The sequence below is a fragment of the Trichomonas vaginalis genome, chromosome VI, assembly GCF_026262505.1.
Source record: "Trichomonas vaginalis G3 chromosome VI, whole genome shotgun sequence".
Classification (NCBI taxonomy): Eukaryota; Parabasalia; order Trichomonadida; family Trichomonadidae; genus Trichomonas; species Trichomonas vaginalis.
In genome coordinates, this window is record NC_067208.1 from 1,004,963 (window position 1) to 1,018,144 (window position 13,182).

At 34.5% G+C, this 13,182-nt stretch overlaps 5 protein-coding genes across 5 annotated transcripts, besides 1 other annotated feature; 4 read left to right on the top strand and 1 right to left on the bottom strand.

Moving 5' to 3' along the window:
- Positions 1-1,017: part of a mobile genetic element that runs on past the window's edge.
- A 3,378-nt stretch (positions 1,018-4,395) lies between these two features.
- Positions 4,396-7,065, top strand: TVAGG3_0782340 (ATP-binding transport protein-related, ribosomal subunit binding family; the record flags this gene model as incomplete). The annotated part of the gene is made up of 1 exon (XM_001301805.2): positions 4,414-6,528. One exon carries the CDS (start codon positions 4,414-4,416, stop codon positions 6,526-6,528), a length of 2,115 nt encoding a protein of 704 aa, XP_001301806.1.
- A 702-nt stretch (positions 7,066-7,767) lies between these two features.
- Positions 7,768-8,480, top strand: TVAGG3_0782350 (RNA polymerase II transcription regulator recruiting protein; the record flags this gene model as incomplete). Its single annotated transcript, XM_001301804.2, has 1 exon — positions 7,821-8,474. One exon carries the CDS (start codon positions 7,821-7,823, stop codon positions 8,472-8,474), a length of 654 nt encoding a protein of 217 aa, XP_001301805.2.
- Positions 8,481-9,079: 599 nt separating this feature from the next.
- Positions 9,080-10,712, top strand: TVAGG3_0782360 (Clan MH, family M20, peptidase T-like metallopeptidase; the record flags this gene model as incomplete). Its single annotated transcript, XM_001301803.2, has 1 exon — positions 9,080-10,615. The coding sequence occupies one exon, from the start codon at positions 9,080-9,082 to the stop codon at positions 10,613-10,615; it is 1,536 nt and encodes a 511-aa protein (XP_001301804.1).
- A 343-nt stretch (positions 10,713-11,055) lies between these two features.
- TVAGG3_0782370 (RNA polymerase II transcription regulator recruiting protein) lies at positions 11,056-11,930 on the top strand (the record flags this gene model as incomplete). Its single annotated transcript, XM_001301802.2, has 1 exon — positions 11,056-11,685. The coding sequence occupies one exon, from the start codon at positions 11,056-11,058 to the stop codon at positions 11,683-11,685; it is 630 nt and encodes a 209-aa protein (XP_001301803.1).
- A 191-nt stretch (positions 11,931-12,121) lies between these two features.
- TVAGG3_0782380 (cyclin-dependent protein serine/threonine kinase protein) lies at positions 12,122-13,045 on the bottom strand (the record flags this gene model as incomplete). Its single annotated transcript, XM_001301801.1, has 1 exon — positions 12,122-13,045. One exon carries the CDS (start codon positions 13,043-13,045, stop codon positions 12,122-12,124), a length of 924 nt encoding a protein of 307 aa, XP_001301802.1.
- Positions 13,046-13,182: the final 137 nt, after the last annotated feature.

Here is a 13,182-nt window from a genome sequence, read left to right on the forward strand (position 1 = left end):
GCTTTACTTTCTTCCTGACTGAGTTTTTAACTCTTCTTTTTCCTTCATTGCCACTACTTTCACTAGATGAAGTTACTTCTTCACTACTTTCACTTTGCGACGTTTCTCTTTTGGTATCATGTAAATATTGTACTTGCCTCTGCTTCAAGTTGTTGCATCTTTGCCTCATGTTCACTCTAGTATGTTGTAAATTCCCATGTCCTTTTTTGCCTTTGGCTCTGGTCGCCCATCTCAGTAACCTATATCCTAGAAAAGGTTTGTCATAGTTTGTATTTGAGTCTTCGCGTAATTGTTTTGCATGACTCTTTCCTGAGTTTCCGGTTCAAGCTCTTCAAACAGAGGCTGTCCATATGGAATAAGCTCGTTTCCAAATATATCTTTTTTGCTAGCCATTTGGTTTTCCTTTCATCGTTACCAATTATATCTTTTTGTAATGGGAAAGCTTTTACCCAATCTTTTCAGCTGTGTGTCTTTATTTCTGTAGTTGGTTTTATTTTTCAAGGAACATGTGTTTTCAATACTAACATTTCATTTGGTACTGTCCATTTGAGTTTTCTTAAATATTCATCCCTTCTCGTTCATTGTCTGCAAAGTAATTTTTTATGGACATTTTGTAAACTTTCGTGTTGCAAGGTCATGTACAATAGGTTCTCTTCCTCTCTAGTTCCCTTAATAACTTTTTCTTTCTAAACTCTTCACCAAATATACCATCTCTATGGTTCTGTGTAGTTCTTTGAGATAAATGTTCTAGAGAACGTCAGGTGTTAGTATTTCCATCAGCCATGTTCATTTCATACTGGTCCAAAATATCTGCATTTCATATCTTTCAATGCATTAAAGCCGCGCCTAAAATACCACTATATCTGTTCACCATTGACTTCCATTGCGTCTACAACTCTTGGAATTGTGGTTGTAAGTTTTATGAAACCACCTATCCGGGTTACTTTATGACCCCATCTCATTGTAGTTCCATCGTCTGCAGAAAACAAAAGTAGGTTTGTTTCCATTGTTAGGTTCTGAAATGAACTTTAAACAATGTTTCATTTCTATATGTTTTGTGAAATTTTAACAATTTTATCTTTCACCGAGTCATCCCAAGATAGAACGTTAATGGTCGTAAGTAAAAAGGGTTTTGTATTTTGTACATTTTTTCAGTTCTTCCATTCTATGCTGAATATTTTCATCTGTTGGAGTCTTTTGTATGTCGCAAACATTTTTCGACTATTCTTCTACAATGTCAGCCGAATTTTCTAGACTCTTATTGAATTCATATTTCGGAATATTTTTCACCTCATACTCTTGTTGAGGGTCAAGATTTTTTCGGCTGTCCAAATCTTCATCTAGTTTTGAAGTTATTTCCAAAGAAGGACTTGTCGTTTCCTTCAGGCTCTTGCTAGCTGTTGTTTGCTGTAACTATTTCTTCCATGTCTGGTTGTATCTGAACTTCTTCCTGTGGAGTTTTCTTGTACCTCATCTGCTGGCATTTCTTATATTCCGAGACCGTTTTCACAAGTTTCCCTATCTTAGTCCATCCGCATTCATAAGCTTTTGTCTTTCGTTCCGTTCTATTTTTTAGCCGTTTCCATGAAGATAGTTGAATCATCATTTATCTTCTGACAACCAAATATTCGGAGTAAATTCGTATCATGCATTTGATGCATAATCTATTAATCATATCCCTTAGCGAGCTTCGTATTTTCCAGGTTTGAATGTATATCCCTTTGGTGCTGAACCATAAAGCTAATAGTTCGGGTCAGAATTTCTTCCTTGAACTTTCAATAGCTTCTTTATATCTGTCACTAAAGTCAATCAGTCGTCTGGGTAACCATGTCTTCTTTAAGATTTTTAAGAATTCTTGGTTTCCTTGTTCTCTACTTCTTTATGTCCTGTGCTTGTGGTTTGTGGTTGTTGTTGTGCAGTGTATTTGAACTGTTGGTTGGCTGTGCGGTTGTGGAGGTGGTTGTAGATGCAGGTTTTGAAACTGTTGTTGCTGTGTTGTTGTTGTGTTGGTTTGTTGCGGTTTTGGTGCATCGCCTGTGTCTGTGTCCATGTGAAACGGATGTAAAATGTTTTTAGGTAGTCTGGTGCAAGGTCTTCTCTGAGGTTTGGTATACACTATAGGTTCTCATTTTCCACTAGCTAGTATGTATGATGCATAAAGTCACATGACGCAGCAAACTGGCTCAAATGTGTACTATTTCGCACACTGCAGGCCAGATTAATATAGTCCTACCTGACTTCGTTTTTACAGAAAAAGCATTTACTAAGGTCTGTATTCTTGGCTCTTGTTGTAATCATTTTTACGTAATCCATAACAAGCAGGCTTTTTGCTCACTAAAACCGATAGTTCCAATAGAGGCACTTTGAAGCATGCCACTGTCCATCGTAGGCAAAGCATTATCTGTTATTTTCGTTATATTTTGTGCTACTTATCTCTTAACTCTTTTGTCTGAAACCTTCAGACTCAGTTTCTTTCGCAGATGAGAACTCGTTCCCACTTGTTTCACCTACTATGAAGAGCTTCGAACGTTCTTAAAGAACATTTCTGTTTTGATTTTTAGCAAGCTTCAATTATGACTCGAGACATCAAATTTATTCAATCCAACTTATGATTTAGATTCATATTTTTGATCAACAATTTTTTGAGACCAATGTTAACTATATAAGTATGTCACGGTGAACTATTTGATACGAGTCTTTAGAACGTTAGCGTTGGGGCAAATAATTAATTTAACTTCTACTGACTTTAGTAAAATATTTTGTAGCAATTTTTACCTAGAGACTTTATTGCCTGGCATGAGACGATGTAATACGTCGTTATTACCCTTACAATGTCTTGCTACGATTTAGAATCGTAAAAACAGTGTGGATTATTATTGGTTTAATTGGGCCCTGTCACACGAAATCTCAACAAGAACCGCAACAGTATCCGCCGAGTGTTCAGGCTTTTATGCGTGCGTATGATGAATATAGATCAATTTTGAATGAGTCGAGCAAAAATTATCTGGACCACAAGAACCAAATAACCCAGATATATCAGTCTAGGTTTTCTGAGATTGATAACTATATGAATATGCGCAGTGAGCTTATCAATCAAGAAAGCAAGTTTCGTCATCAAATTATCACAGATGGCTATGATGACGCATGAACTATCAATAGGATAAACAAATTTTTGTATGTAATTATTGCTTTTTGACCTTAGATTTTCAGATATCTATTAAATTCATCAAAATTAGAACATTTTTTCATGGAGAATTTTGTTTTTCTTGAAGTAATGAAAGTGTGTGGGATTATAATGTGAGTAGAAGCACGCCTCTGTGCTAGATCTCTCCGTTATAGGCCAGAATTTATGGTATCGAATATGAATTTTGAATGATGAAATAATTGAAGAGTAAATATATAGAAATTGCATTTTGTGATTGTTAATTAAACTAAATCATACATATCTGGTTCACGTTCTCATGTTCGTGATTTCAGAATATAAAACTCAAGATTTATAATTAGCTAGCGAGCTTGGTATTTAGTTTTGTGCTTAAAATGATACAAGTCTATGTATCCATCGATATTGAAATTCGTAAAATGATCATTTTCTATCCTAGGGAGTCCAAAGAACAAATATTTGTTAGAATTCATACAAAAACGAGTGAATTGAGAAAATTTATTGAAGATCTCTCTTTGGGTGTTGAAAAAATTCCTTATTCACGTCTAATATTTTGTAATTCGAAATAAATTTATATTATTTATGATTCATCATATTTGAATACTATTATATAAGATTGGGATATTGGAAAATGCTGTATATTTTTCTCGATTCATCATGTAGGTCAATAGAATAATTTATATTGTTGTATATGTGATATTTTGTTTTATATTTTGCATCTATGTATAAACTATTTTTATTTCCCATATTTAGATGGATCATAATCTACAAATTTTTGTTCAAAAAAATTAATTTTTTAAAAAATGAATGAAAAATTTGATATTTTTATTATTAAATCCCTCTATTATTTTTAAGTTGAGAAATCATATCACTCGTTGTATACGATATTTAGCTGAATTTAAAGCTTTTTACTGGTGAAAAAACATAAATCATTATATAATTAAATAATGTATGTACAAAATCGGGGAAAATCTTATATGACATTAGCAAACTAAAAACAAATATAATATGTGAGGGTATGGCTAAACATCGCCCAATATCAGATTCTTTTCAACGAATTTATCATCAAAACATAGCAAAACAATGGAACCTGAACATCTATATAACTCATTTAATACCTAGAGAATGCGAGATCACAATTGTTAATGATAAGTTTGATGGGATTATAGTTCAATAATCAAGTTCTCAATTTTTTGTTTGATAGGAATTTTCCAAAAAAATTTTACACGACCATCAAAAAATAAAAAAAATTCATGGAAGCATTATCGAACTATCTTAAAAAGATTATTTCAGATGAAAGTATGGCTGACTACATATGCGAAGTAGCTGATTCATCAGAGACTGTCGATGAATTTAGTGAAATTGCTGCACCAATTTTGTCAGAATGCTTAATTGACCAAAAAGACGAAGACGAAATCCAAAAACTTTGCGTCAAGTTGTTTAATATGAAAGAAGATACACAAGAAAATCAAGAACAAGAAGAATTAGAGAAGCCAGTTGTACTTTCGAATTTAATGAACAAACAAGTTAAAGAAATGACATTAACCCAATCTATATCGAAAATGTCAGGCCCACTCGAGGCAGCCAAGATGCCAGAACTTAATATTGAATCAGATGCAAAATCAATCGAAAGAGCAAGGCGAAAAGAAGAGAAAAGAAAGCAAAATTACCAACAAGACAGACTTGATTACATGGAATTTGAGAAGTCTCAGTTCAAAGAAGGCACAACTTTCAGACGTCCTCTTAATCATCACCCACACGACATTATTTTACGCGAAATCAACATATCAGCAGGACCTATGAGTCTTATCGAAGACGCAGAGATGCTTCTTTCGCCTGGAAATCGTTACGGTCTTGTTGGTCGCAATGGTATGGGAAAAACAACATTAATGAAGCATATGAACTCGAATTTACTCAAAGGTATATCAGACGATATGCTTATTATCCATGTCGAACAAGAAGCTCCAATTTCAGAAAAATCTGTTATTGACGCCGTTTTAGAATGCGATATCGAAAGAATCGAGTTACTAGAGAAACTACATAAGCTTGAGCAAGACCATTCAGGCACAATCGATGAACTTTCCGCAATACAAGATCGACTCAATGCAATTGGCTCGAATTCCGCTTACGCCAAGGCCCATTCCATCCTTGTATCCTTAGGATTCTCTCCGGAACAGATTCAAGGCCCTCTTTCCCTTTGTTCCGGTGGTTTTCGAATGAGAGTTTCTTTGGCCCAAGCATTATACATCGGTCCAGACGTTTTGATGCTTGATGAGCCAACAGGACACCTTGACGCACCATCCGTTTGCTGGTTGGAAGAGTATCTGACCACACAATGCAAAGATCAGATTTTATTAACGATATCTCATGACAGAGTCTTCCTTGATAACGTTTGCACGCACATTATCCATCTAAAAGACAAGAAACTCACTACATACCGTGGAAATTACTCGAGTTTCAAGACACAATTTGATAATAAAGTCGAAGAACTCGAAAGAAAGCACGCGAACCAACAAGCGGCCATTGAACAAAAAGAAGACTTCGTAAGAAGACTCAGATACAAGGCGTGGGCCGCTGCTCAAGCACAAGGACGTTTAAAGTTAATTCAGAAGATGCAGGAAGAACAAGTCGAGTTAATCGAAAAGGATCCACCTGTATTCTTCAAATTTGAGCTTACTACTGAAGCTGCTCAAGATACAATCGTTACTTGTGAAAACGTCAAATTTTCTTATCCTGGAAAGCCAATTTTCGATGATTTGAGTATCGAAATAAAGAAGAACTCCAGAATAATCATTATCGGTGCAAACGGATCCGGAAAATCCACTTTTATTAAGATATTAACCGGAGAAAATAAAATTCAAGATGGATTCTTCCAAACGATCTCGAATTTGAGGATCGGATACTTCTCACAGCACCACATAGACCAAATGGACTACAACGATACACCTCTACAGTTCATGGTCAACAGACATAAAGAATTTAAAGTTGACGCATTAAGAGGAAAACTCGGAGAGTTCGGTATCGGTAGTGACGTTGCTTTAAGACCAATTTCATCCCTTTCTGGTGGCCAGAAAACCAAAGTTGTATTGGCTTCAATCGCAATTATAAATCCACACCTTATTATCATGGATGAAGTCACAAATAACTTGGATATGGACTCAATCGAAGCCCTTGGTCAGGCTTTGGGTGAATATAAAGGTGCAATTATCGCTATTACTCACGACCAACATTTCGCTGAACTGATCAATGGCGAAATATATGTCTGTGAGAATATGGATTTGAAGAAGTTCCCTGGAACTTTCGCAGATTTCAGATCAAAGATCAAATCTCAAATCAAAGCAGAATTCCTCAAATCTATTCAACATTAATTATTATTTTATTATTTCTATCATAAATATTTGCTATTTTCTTTTTAATTTTGTTTAATTTTTCTTCATAAAAATGTTGTTTGTTAAAAATATCAGTTACTTGCCTTAGAATCATCTAATGAAGTTATTGTCAAAGCTAGAACTAAACAAAATAGGGAATCTTTTTAAATTAATTTTCATAATAATTCAATTTGGCAAAAATTTAAATCACTTGTCTTCATTTCGCCTAATTAACTCATCCTTAAAACTAGAAGCATATCAAAAATGGGAATTTCAGCTCCCATACCTTTCATTACTATACATTTTTAGAGTATTCATATATTTCATATGCAATTTATCGACTATTCTTATTGGAAATATAATTGTCAAGATTGGCAAAGTATTCTGAGTGATTATATAAAAAAAATTCAAAAAAATACCAGAGTTTGTTTGAGAAACCCAAGTATTATCATTTGTGAGTATGCTAGTCTTGTTATTCTGTTCTATTTCTAATGGCTCCTAAATCGTTGTTTTCCAGATGTTACAGCAAAATATTTGCCTAATTTTTTTTTGAGTCGATAATTATTTTTGGTAATAAAATAAAATTGGACAATCTATCAAAGTAGGTTATTACTTTTCATTTTCAGATACGACAAAAATGTGGGGCGATTAAAATCACAAGACATTGAAAAAGAATCAATTGTCAAAATTTTATTGAATTCATAATAGTTAGTGCGTGGTTTGTCATATCATTTTTAATAACAAATTGCAATAATTAACAAATGAGATAATTGTGAGATTTCTCAAAATATATTATTGGATAATATGATTGAATGTTTGAAACTATGCCTAAAACCAAAAATAATAGTTTTCAATTCATTAAATTTTGAATACTTGCGTTATAAAATCCTTCTCAAATCAAAACTAACAAATAACATTAATCAATCAATGTGTAGTTTATTTCCAATATTTTCTATCCTGAAAAATATTTTGAATAAAACTAAAGCAATTGTGATCTTGGTTGTATATCATATTGGCAAAATATGTGTACCAACTCACCCACCGATAATGATAATCAAAAATGACTGTTATTTTTAATTCGACGGCTTGACACATTCACATTGGCAGATATTTGAAGAATCTTGATTAAGATACCAAATACGCCATATATAATTAAATAGTATATTCAATTTTTCACTTGCGTTATATTTAGCTCTCAATTTTCAATGAAGCGTTAAAATTATCATTCAATTCAGTTCTCAAAAAGGAAGTTAGAGCACCTTTTTATATTTTTTTCACCGATTTCAGCATCAATGTACTCAAGTGAGACCTCCATGACATCAAGCCCACTTGGCTCCATCTCTCCTCGTAGCCTACCGAAGCACAAATTCACACTAGAGGACGACAACAAGCTCATTGATATCATCCAACACATTGGAACAAGCTCTTGGGATGAGATCGCCAAACGTATGGGTAACAGAAACAAGCGCCAGTGCAAGGAGCGTTGGGAGAACTACCTATCCCCAGAGATTAACAGTGAACCCTTTACCGAACAAGAAGATAACCTTCTTCTAGCCAAAGTAAAGGAAATTGGTACAAAGTGGGTTGCTCTTAAGAAGTATTTCAACAAGAGAACCGATGCAGCCCTTAAGTATAGGTGGCAATTGCTCGATAGAAAGATCAAGAAGCAAGAAAAGCTCGAATCCAGACGCGGAAAGCAATGCCACACAATGGTCAACAAGCCATCTCCTGCCAAAGTGCAACTCTCTACTCCAGTTTCAGAGCCTGTTATTGGAGAATTTAAACCATTGTCACAGCAGCCGATGTGTGAAAATCCACAATTCATTATGCCAATACAAGCATGGCCATACCAGGTCCAGGAAGCTCCTGTTCCCGCTTATAATGAGATCAATGACTACGATCTTGTAGAATCTGAGCTTAATGATAGCTATATGGAGATTTTGTAAGCTTGCTTCTAATATTTCTTTGATTTGTTTGATGTTTTGTAAATTCTATGTTATTGTTTTTAATCTCAAAGAGCAGCCTTTTCGCTTATTGAGTTCATTGAACCCATGTCTGTATAAGACAAATAAAATCGTGAGAGAAATTAAAGGCTGCTCTTTGAGATTTTGACGATGAAATCTTAGATTTCTATCTTTACTTTCATACAAAAAATGATTTGATAGAGACAATATAATAGTCATCTAAAGTACTATATACTATGTGAATTATTTGTCTACTTTTCAAATTTGCCCAATTTTTTCTTGGGATATCTGAAAATAAAGTTCTCAAAATTTAGTTGTTGAGTCGAATGTCATGATGATCTGAAATTCTAATGACCGACAACAAATACATCGTGCTGTGTGTGGTCTGCTCAACTACTTCACCAGAACCAAAAAATCACTCTTTTTTATCTGCCATCATGCAGCCAACTAAAATGTTTCATAAAATTCCGGTCCCATGCACCAGCAAATCGCCTGACATATGGCAAAACGCAAATTAAAAAGGTTAACTCTAAGTAGCTTACTTAGCTATCAAATACCGATCAAGTTAAAAGTGACAAAGATTTTATATGAAATCAACAGATATTCTTCATTCTAAGGAGAATCTTGAGATTCTTTCGAAGATTGAGCCAGAATTTCAATGCTACTATAAGTGGTTCCTTGGATTAACTGAAGTTGATCACCCTAGCTTCGGCTGTGGCGAAATTACACAAGTTGTGAAGTCATGGTGTGACCAAATGGGTGCAGAAACAGAAATTGACGAGCACAACAACCTTATTGCTAGAATTCCTGCAAATGGAATGCCAGAAAACTCACCTGTTGTTTCAATCCAAACTCATCTCGACATGGTTTGGGTTGGTGAGAAAATTGACGGCAAAATCAAAGTTGAGTTACAAGAAAAGGATGGAAAACGTATACTTGTTGCTCCTCACAGTACTCTTGGTGCAGATGACGGATTTGGCGTCGCATTATGCCTCGAAGTCATCGAAAATGCGAAGAATTTCATCCATGGCCCAATGGAACTCATTATGACATCAGATGAAGAAGTTGGTCTCATTGGAATCAAGAAATTCCCTCCAGCAAACACAACAGAAAAAACATCAATTACTCCGTTCAAATTCAAATACCTCTTGAACTGTGATTCACTCTGCGGTGACAAAATCTACGTTGGAAGCTCAGGAGGTATTATGTACAGATCCGAAACAGATCTTCACCTTGAAGAGCTCAAAACCAGCAAGAAAGGCCTTACAATTGACTTGTCCAAGTTCTCCGGTGGCCATTCAGGCGCAACAATTCAGAGAGGACAAGGAAATCCAATTAAATGGGTTTCTCAAATATTAAGCGCTTTAGAGAAGAACGATATCGATTACGAAATTGTCACTTTTAATGGTGGCCATGCAATTAATGCAATTCCAACACATTGCAAATGCACAGTTGCAATTGAAGCCGAAAAGATTGAATTGGCGACCAAAATTGCTAACGAAGCATTGAATGACCTCATTGATGCTTTCAAACTTGTTGAACATGACATAAAATGTGTAATTTCAACAGAATCAATTGATTCTGGCAAGAAAGTCATTAATTCATATGAATCCCATCAATTGATTTATCTCATTCAAGCTGCTCATCATGGCATTGTTAGATTCCATCCACAATTCCCAACAACAGTAGATACTTCATTGAATCTCGCTCTTGCTTCATTTGATTCCGAAAAGAGCAAGTTCCACATACACTTATTCAGCAGATCAGCAACACAAGCTGAACTTGATAACGTAGACTACACAGTTAAGTCATTATTCAACATGTCCCCATTGAAACCAGTTTTCAGGACACAATTGGCCGGCCATCCATGGTCACCACGCGAATCAAAGGTCGCGAAGATTGTACAAGAAACAGCTAAAGGAATTATCGGAGATATGCCTTTAGGAATACTCCAAGTAACAGTTGAACCAGCAGAGTTCTTGTTCCTTGGATATGATGCCGATATGGTGTCAATTTGTCCATCTCTTCCAAAAGCTCATTGCATTGGTGAATGGATGGACATCGATGAGGCCAACAGATGGAGAGATGTAATCTTGAAAGTCCTGCCTCAGCTTACAGAGTAATTATTCTATCTTAGCTTCCGAAAATAAAAAATTTTCATATTTGAATTTCTTTAATTCATATGAAACTCAGTGGATAATAAAGCGTTACTATCATATTAATTTGAATTCACTATTTTTAACATCTATACATGTTTTTTTGTAATTATTAACGCTAAATACGATTGATAGCGAACAAAAGCGAATGTGAAACATATTAATCTGATCTGTCTAATGAGAATACATCACTTAGGCTAATACGATACGATAGATTATTGTCGAATTCAGATTGTAAAATTATTTTACATTTCAACATTATATTAATTATGGTTGTTGTTTGGATAACACGTTTCGCTAACAAAATAGTTTTGAAACACGTTTTTTAGATGGGAAAAATTGATTTCCAAAAATTTTAACAATCAAAAAACCGAAATTCGCCCACAATTTTCATAAAAGAAAAAGCAATGTTCCAGCTCTTAACGCTGCAAAACATTGCTCAGCTGCCAAAGAGTGGGGGAGGTGGTAAACCTCATCCTAGATCCAAATTCAGCCGAAAAGAAGACGAGCAGCTGACTTATTTGGTCGAATCCATCGGAGATGACCTGGATTGGAAGGCCATCGCCAGCAAAATGCCTGACAGAACGCCTAGGCAATGCAAGGAGCGTTGGACTAACTATCTAGCACCAAACCTTGACAAGTCTCCTTGGAAAGAGGAAGAAGATCAGCTCCTCATCAAGAAATATGAGGAATTAGGTCCACGCTGGAGACTTATCGCTAAGTCTTTCCCAAACAGGACTGAAATCAGCGTCAAAAACCGCATGAAAAAGAACTTACGCAAACAATTAAAGAATCAACGCTTTATCGAGAGACTCGCTCAGTCTTATGCTTTAATGCAACAAAAGAACATGACGTTCATCCAAAACAACGCTCAAATCCAGAATTCTCAAAATCAAATTCAAAATATCCAAAAACCAGCAGAAATCCAATACACATCCCCAGTATCAGATTACCCATTGGATGACGTATTCCTTAATGATTTCAGTCAATCAAATGACGATGAAATTTTACTTGATCCAGAATTTTCTCTTATGTAACAATTTTTTTGGATAAAACTTGAATAAACATGAGGTTTATTTCATAAAAATCATATTTTTTAAAAGATTTCAACTAAAATCCAAAATAATATCGATACTATTTTGAAATTGTAAGCCATAAGACATAAATTCATTAAATATGGTCTCTTGTGAGATGTTAAGAGCAATTATATCCTTAAATTCGTAAGAAATATTCATATGAATTTTCTTATTTTTGTTTGTTTAAAGAACTATTAAATTTCTCATATCAGCACGTTGAAATTAACTTATCGTGTTATGTTTTAAAAGAAATTTTGAAAAATTGAATTTCAATCTCAAATTTTCTTTAATGTGTAGATTGCAGTTAAGAACAGTTTGAATGAGAAAAAGTTTTTAATAAAAAATTTAAATGATAAATGAATTTATTTAAAATACAGATTTCGTCAATAAAAAAAATTTAATCTTCGTCATCAGAACGGATTTCTTTTCCGTTTATCTCTATTGTAGTCTTTGTATTTTCGCTAACATAAGGATGTTTCATTATATCTTCCATGGAATATCTTTTTTCTGGATTTATTACAAGCATATGAGCAAGTAAGTCGTAACATTCACTGCATTCCTTGCATTTGATCTTTTCTATTGTACATTTATCTAAATTTTGATTTTCTGAATTTTCTGCGTTAGTAATACATTCAATTGGTACATTACAGACATGGGCGAGTTCACCAGCCATGGAGATATCGTTAGGTTTTGGTTCAAATAAAAGTTGATGCGTGCAAAGTTCGAATAGAACGCATCCGAGGCTCCAGACGTCAATCTTTTGGTTATAGCTGTTCTTGTATACTTCGGGAGCACGATAAGGAAGGGCTTCGACGTTGGATGAATACCTTGTTGAAGGAATAACTCGTCTGCATAAGCCTAGGTCACATATAACAATTTTACCTTCATCATTGATGAGAATGTTGGCAGGCTTAATGTCTCTATGCATATATCCAGACTGATGAATTGCATTTAAGCCAGATGCAATTTGAGAAAATATAATTCTGATATAATCTTTGCATTTATTTCGAAGATATCCACCATGAATTAATTCCGATAAGTCGTATTTGTAATAATCTAAAACTGCGTAAATTTCTCGTGATTTTTCATTTGCAATTATACCATTGAGATGAATGATGTTACTGTTGTTGATCGAATGCATCGATTTGATTTCTCGAATGAATTCAAATGGAATTCCTGGGACATTTGAGAAATATTTTACTTTTTTAAGTGCAAATCTTTGACCATTATCCTTACGTATGGCTTCAAAAACATTTGCGTAAGTTCCTCCACCAACGCGGCCTTCAATTTCAAATTCATCAAGAGAAAGAAGAGGAATCATAATTTTTTTGAAAAAAAAAAATTCATGAGGTTTTCCTTACAGAAGTTTAATAGCATTACGGCATTGTTCTGAGAGTCCATATAAAATCACTATATGCAAATTAAATGTTTGAAGTCTCCTGCATTCATAGTTCTTCA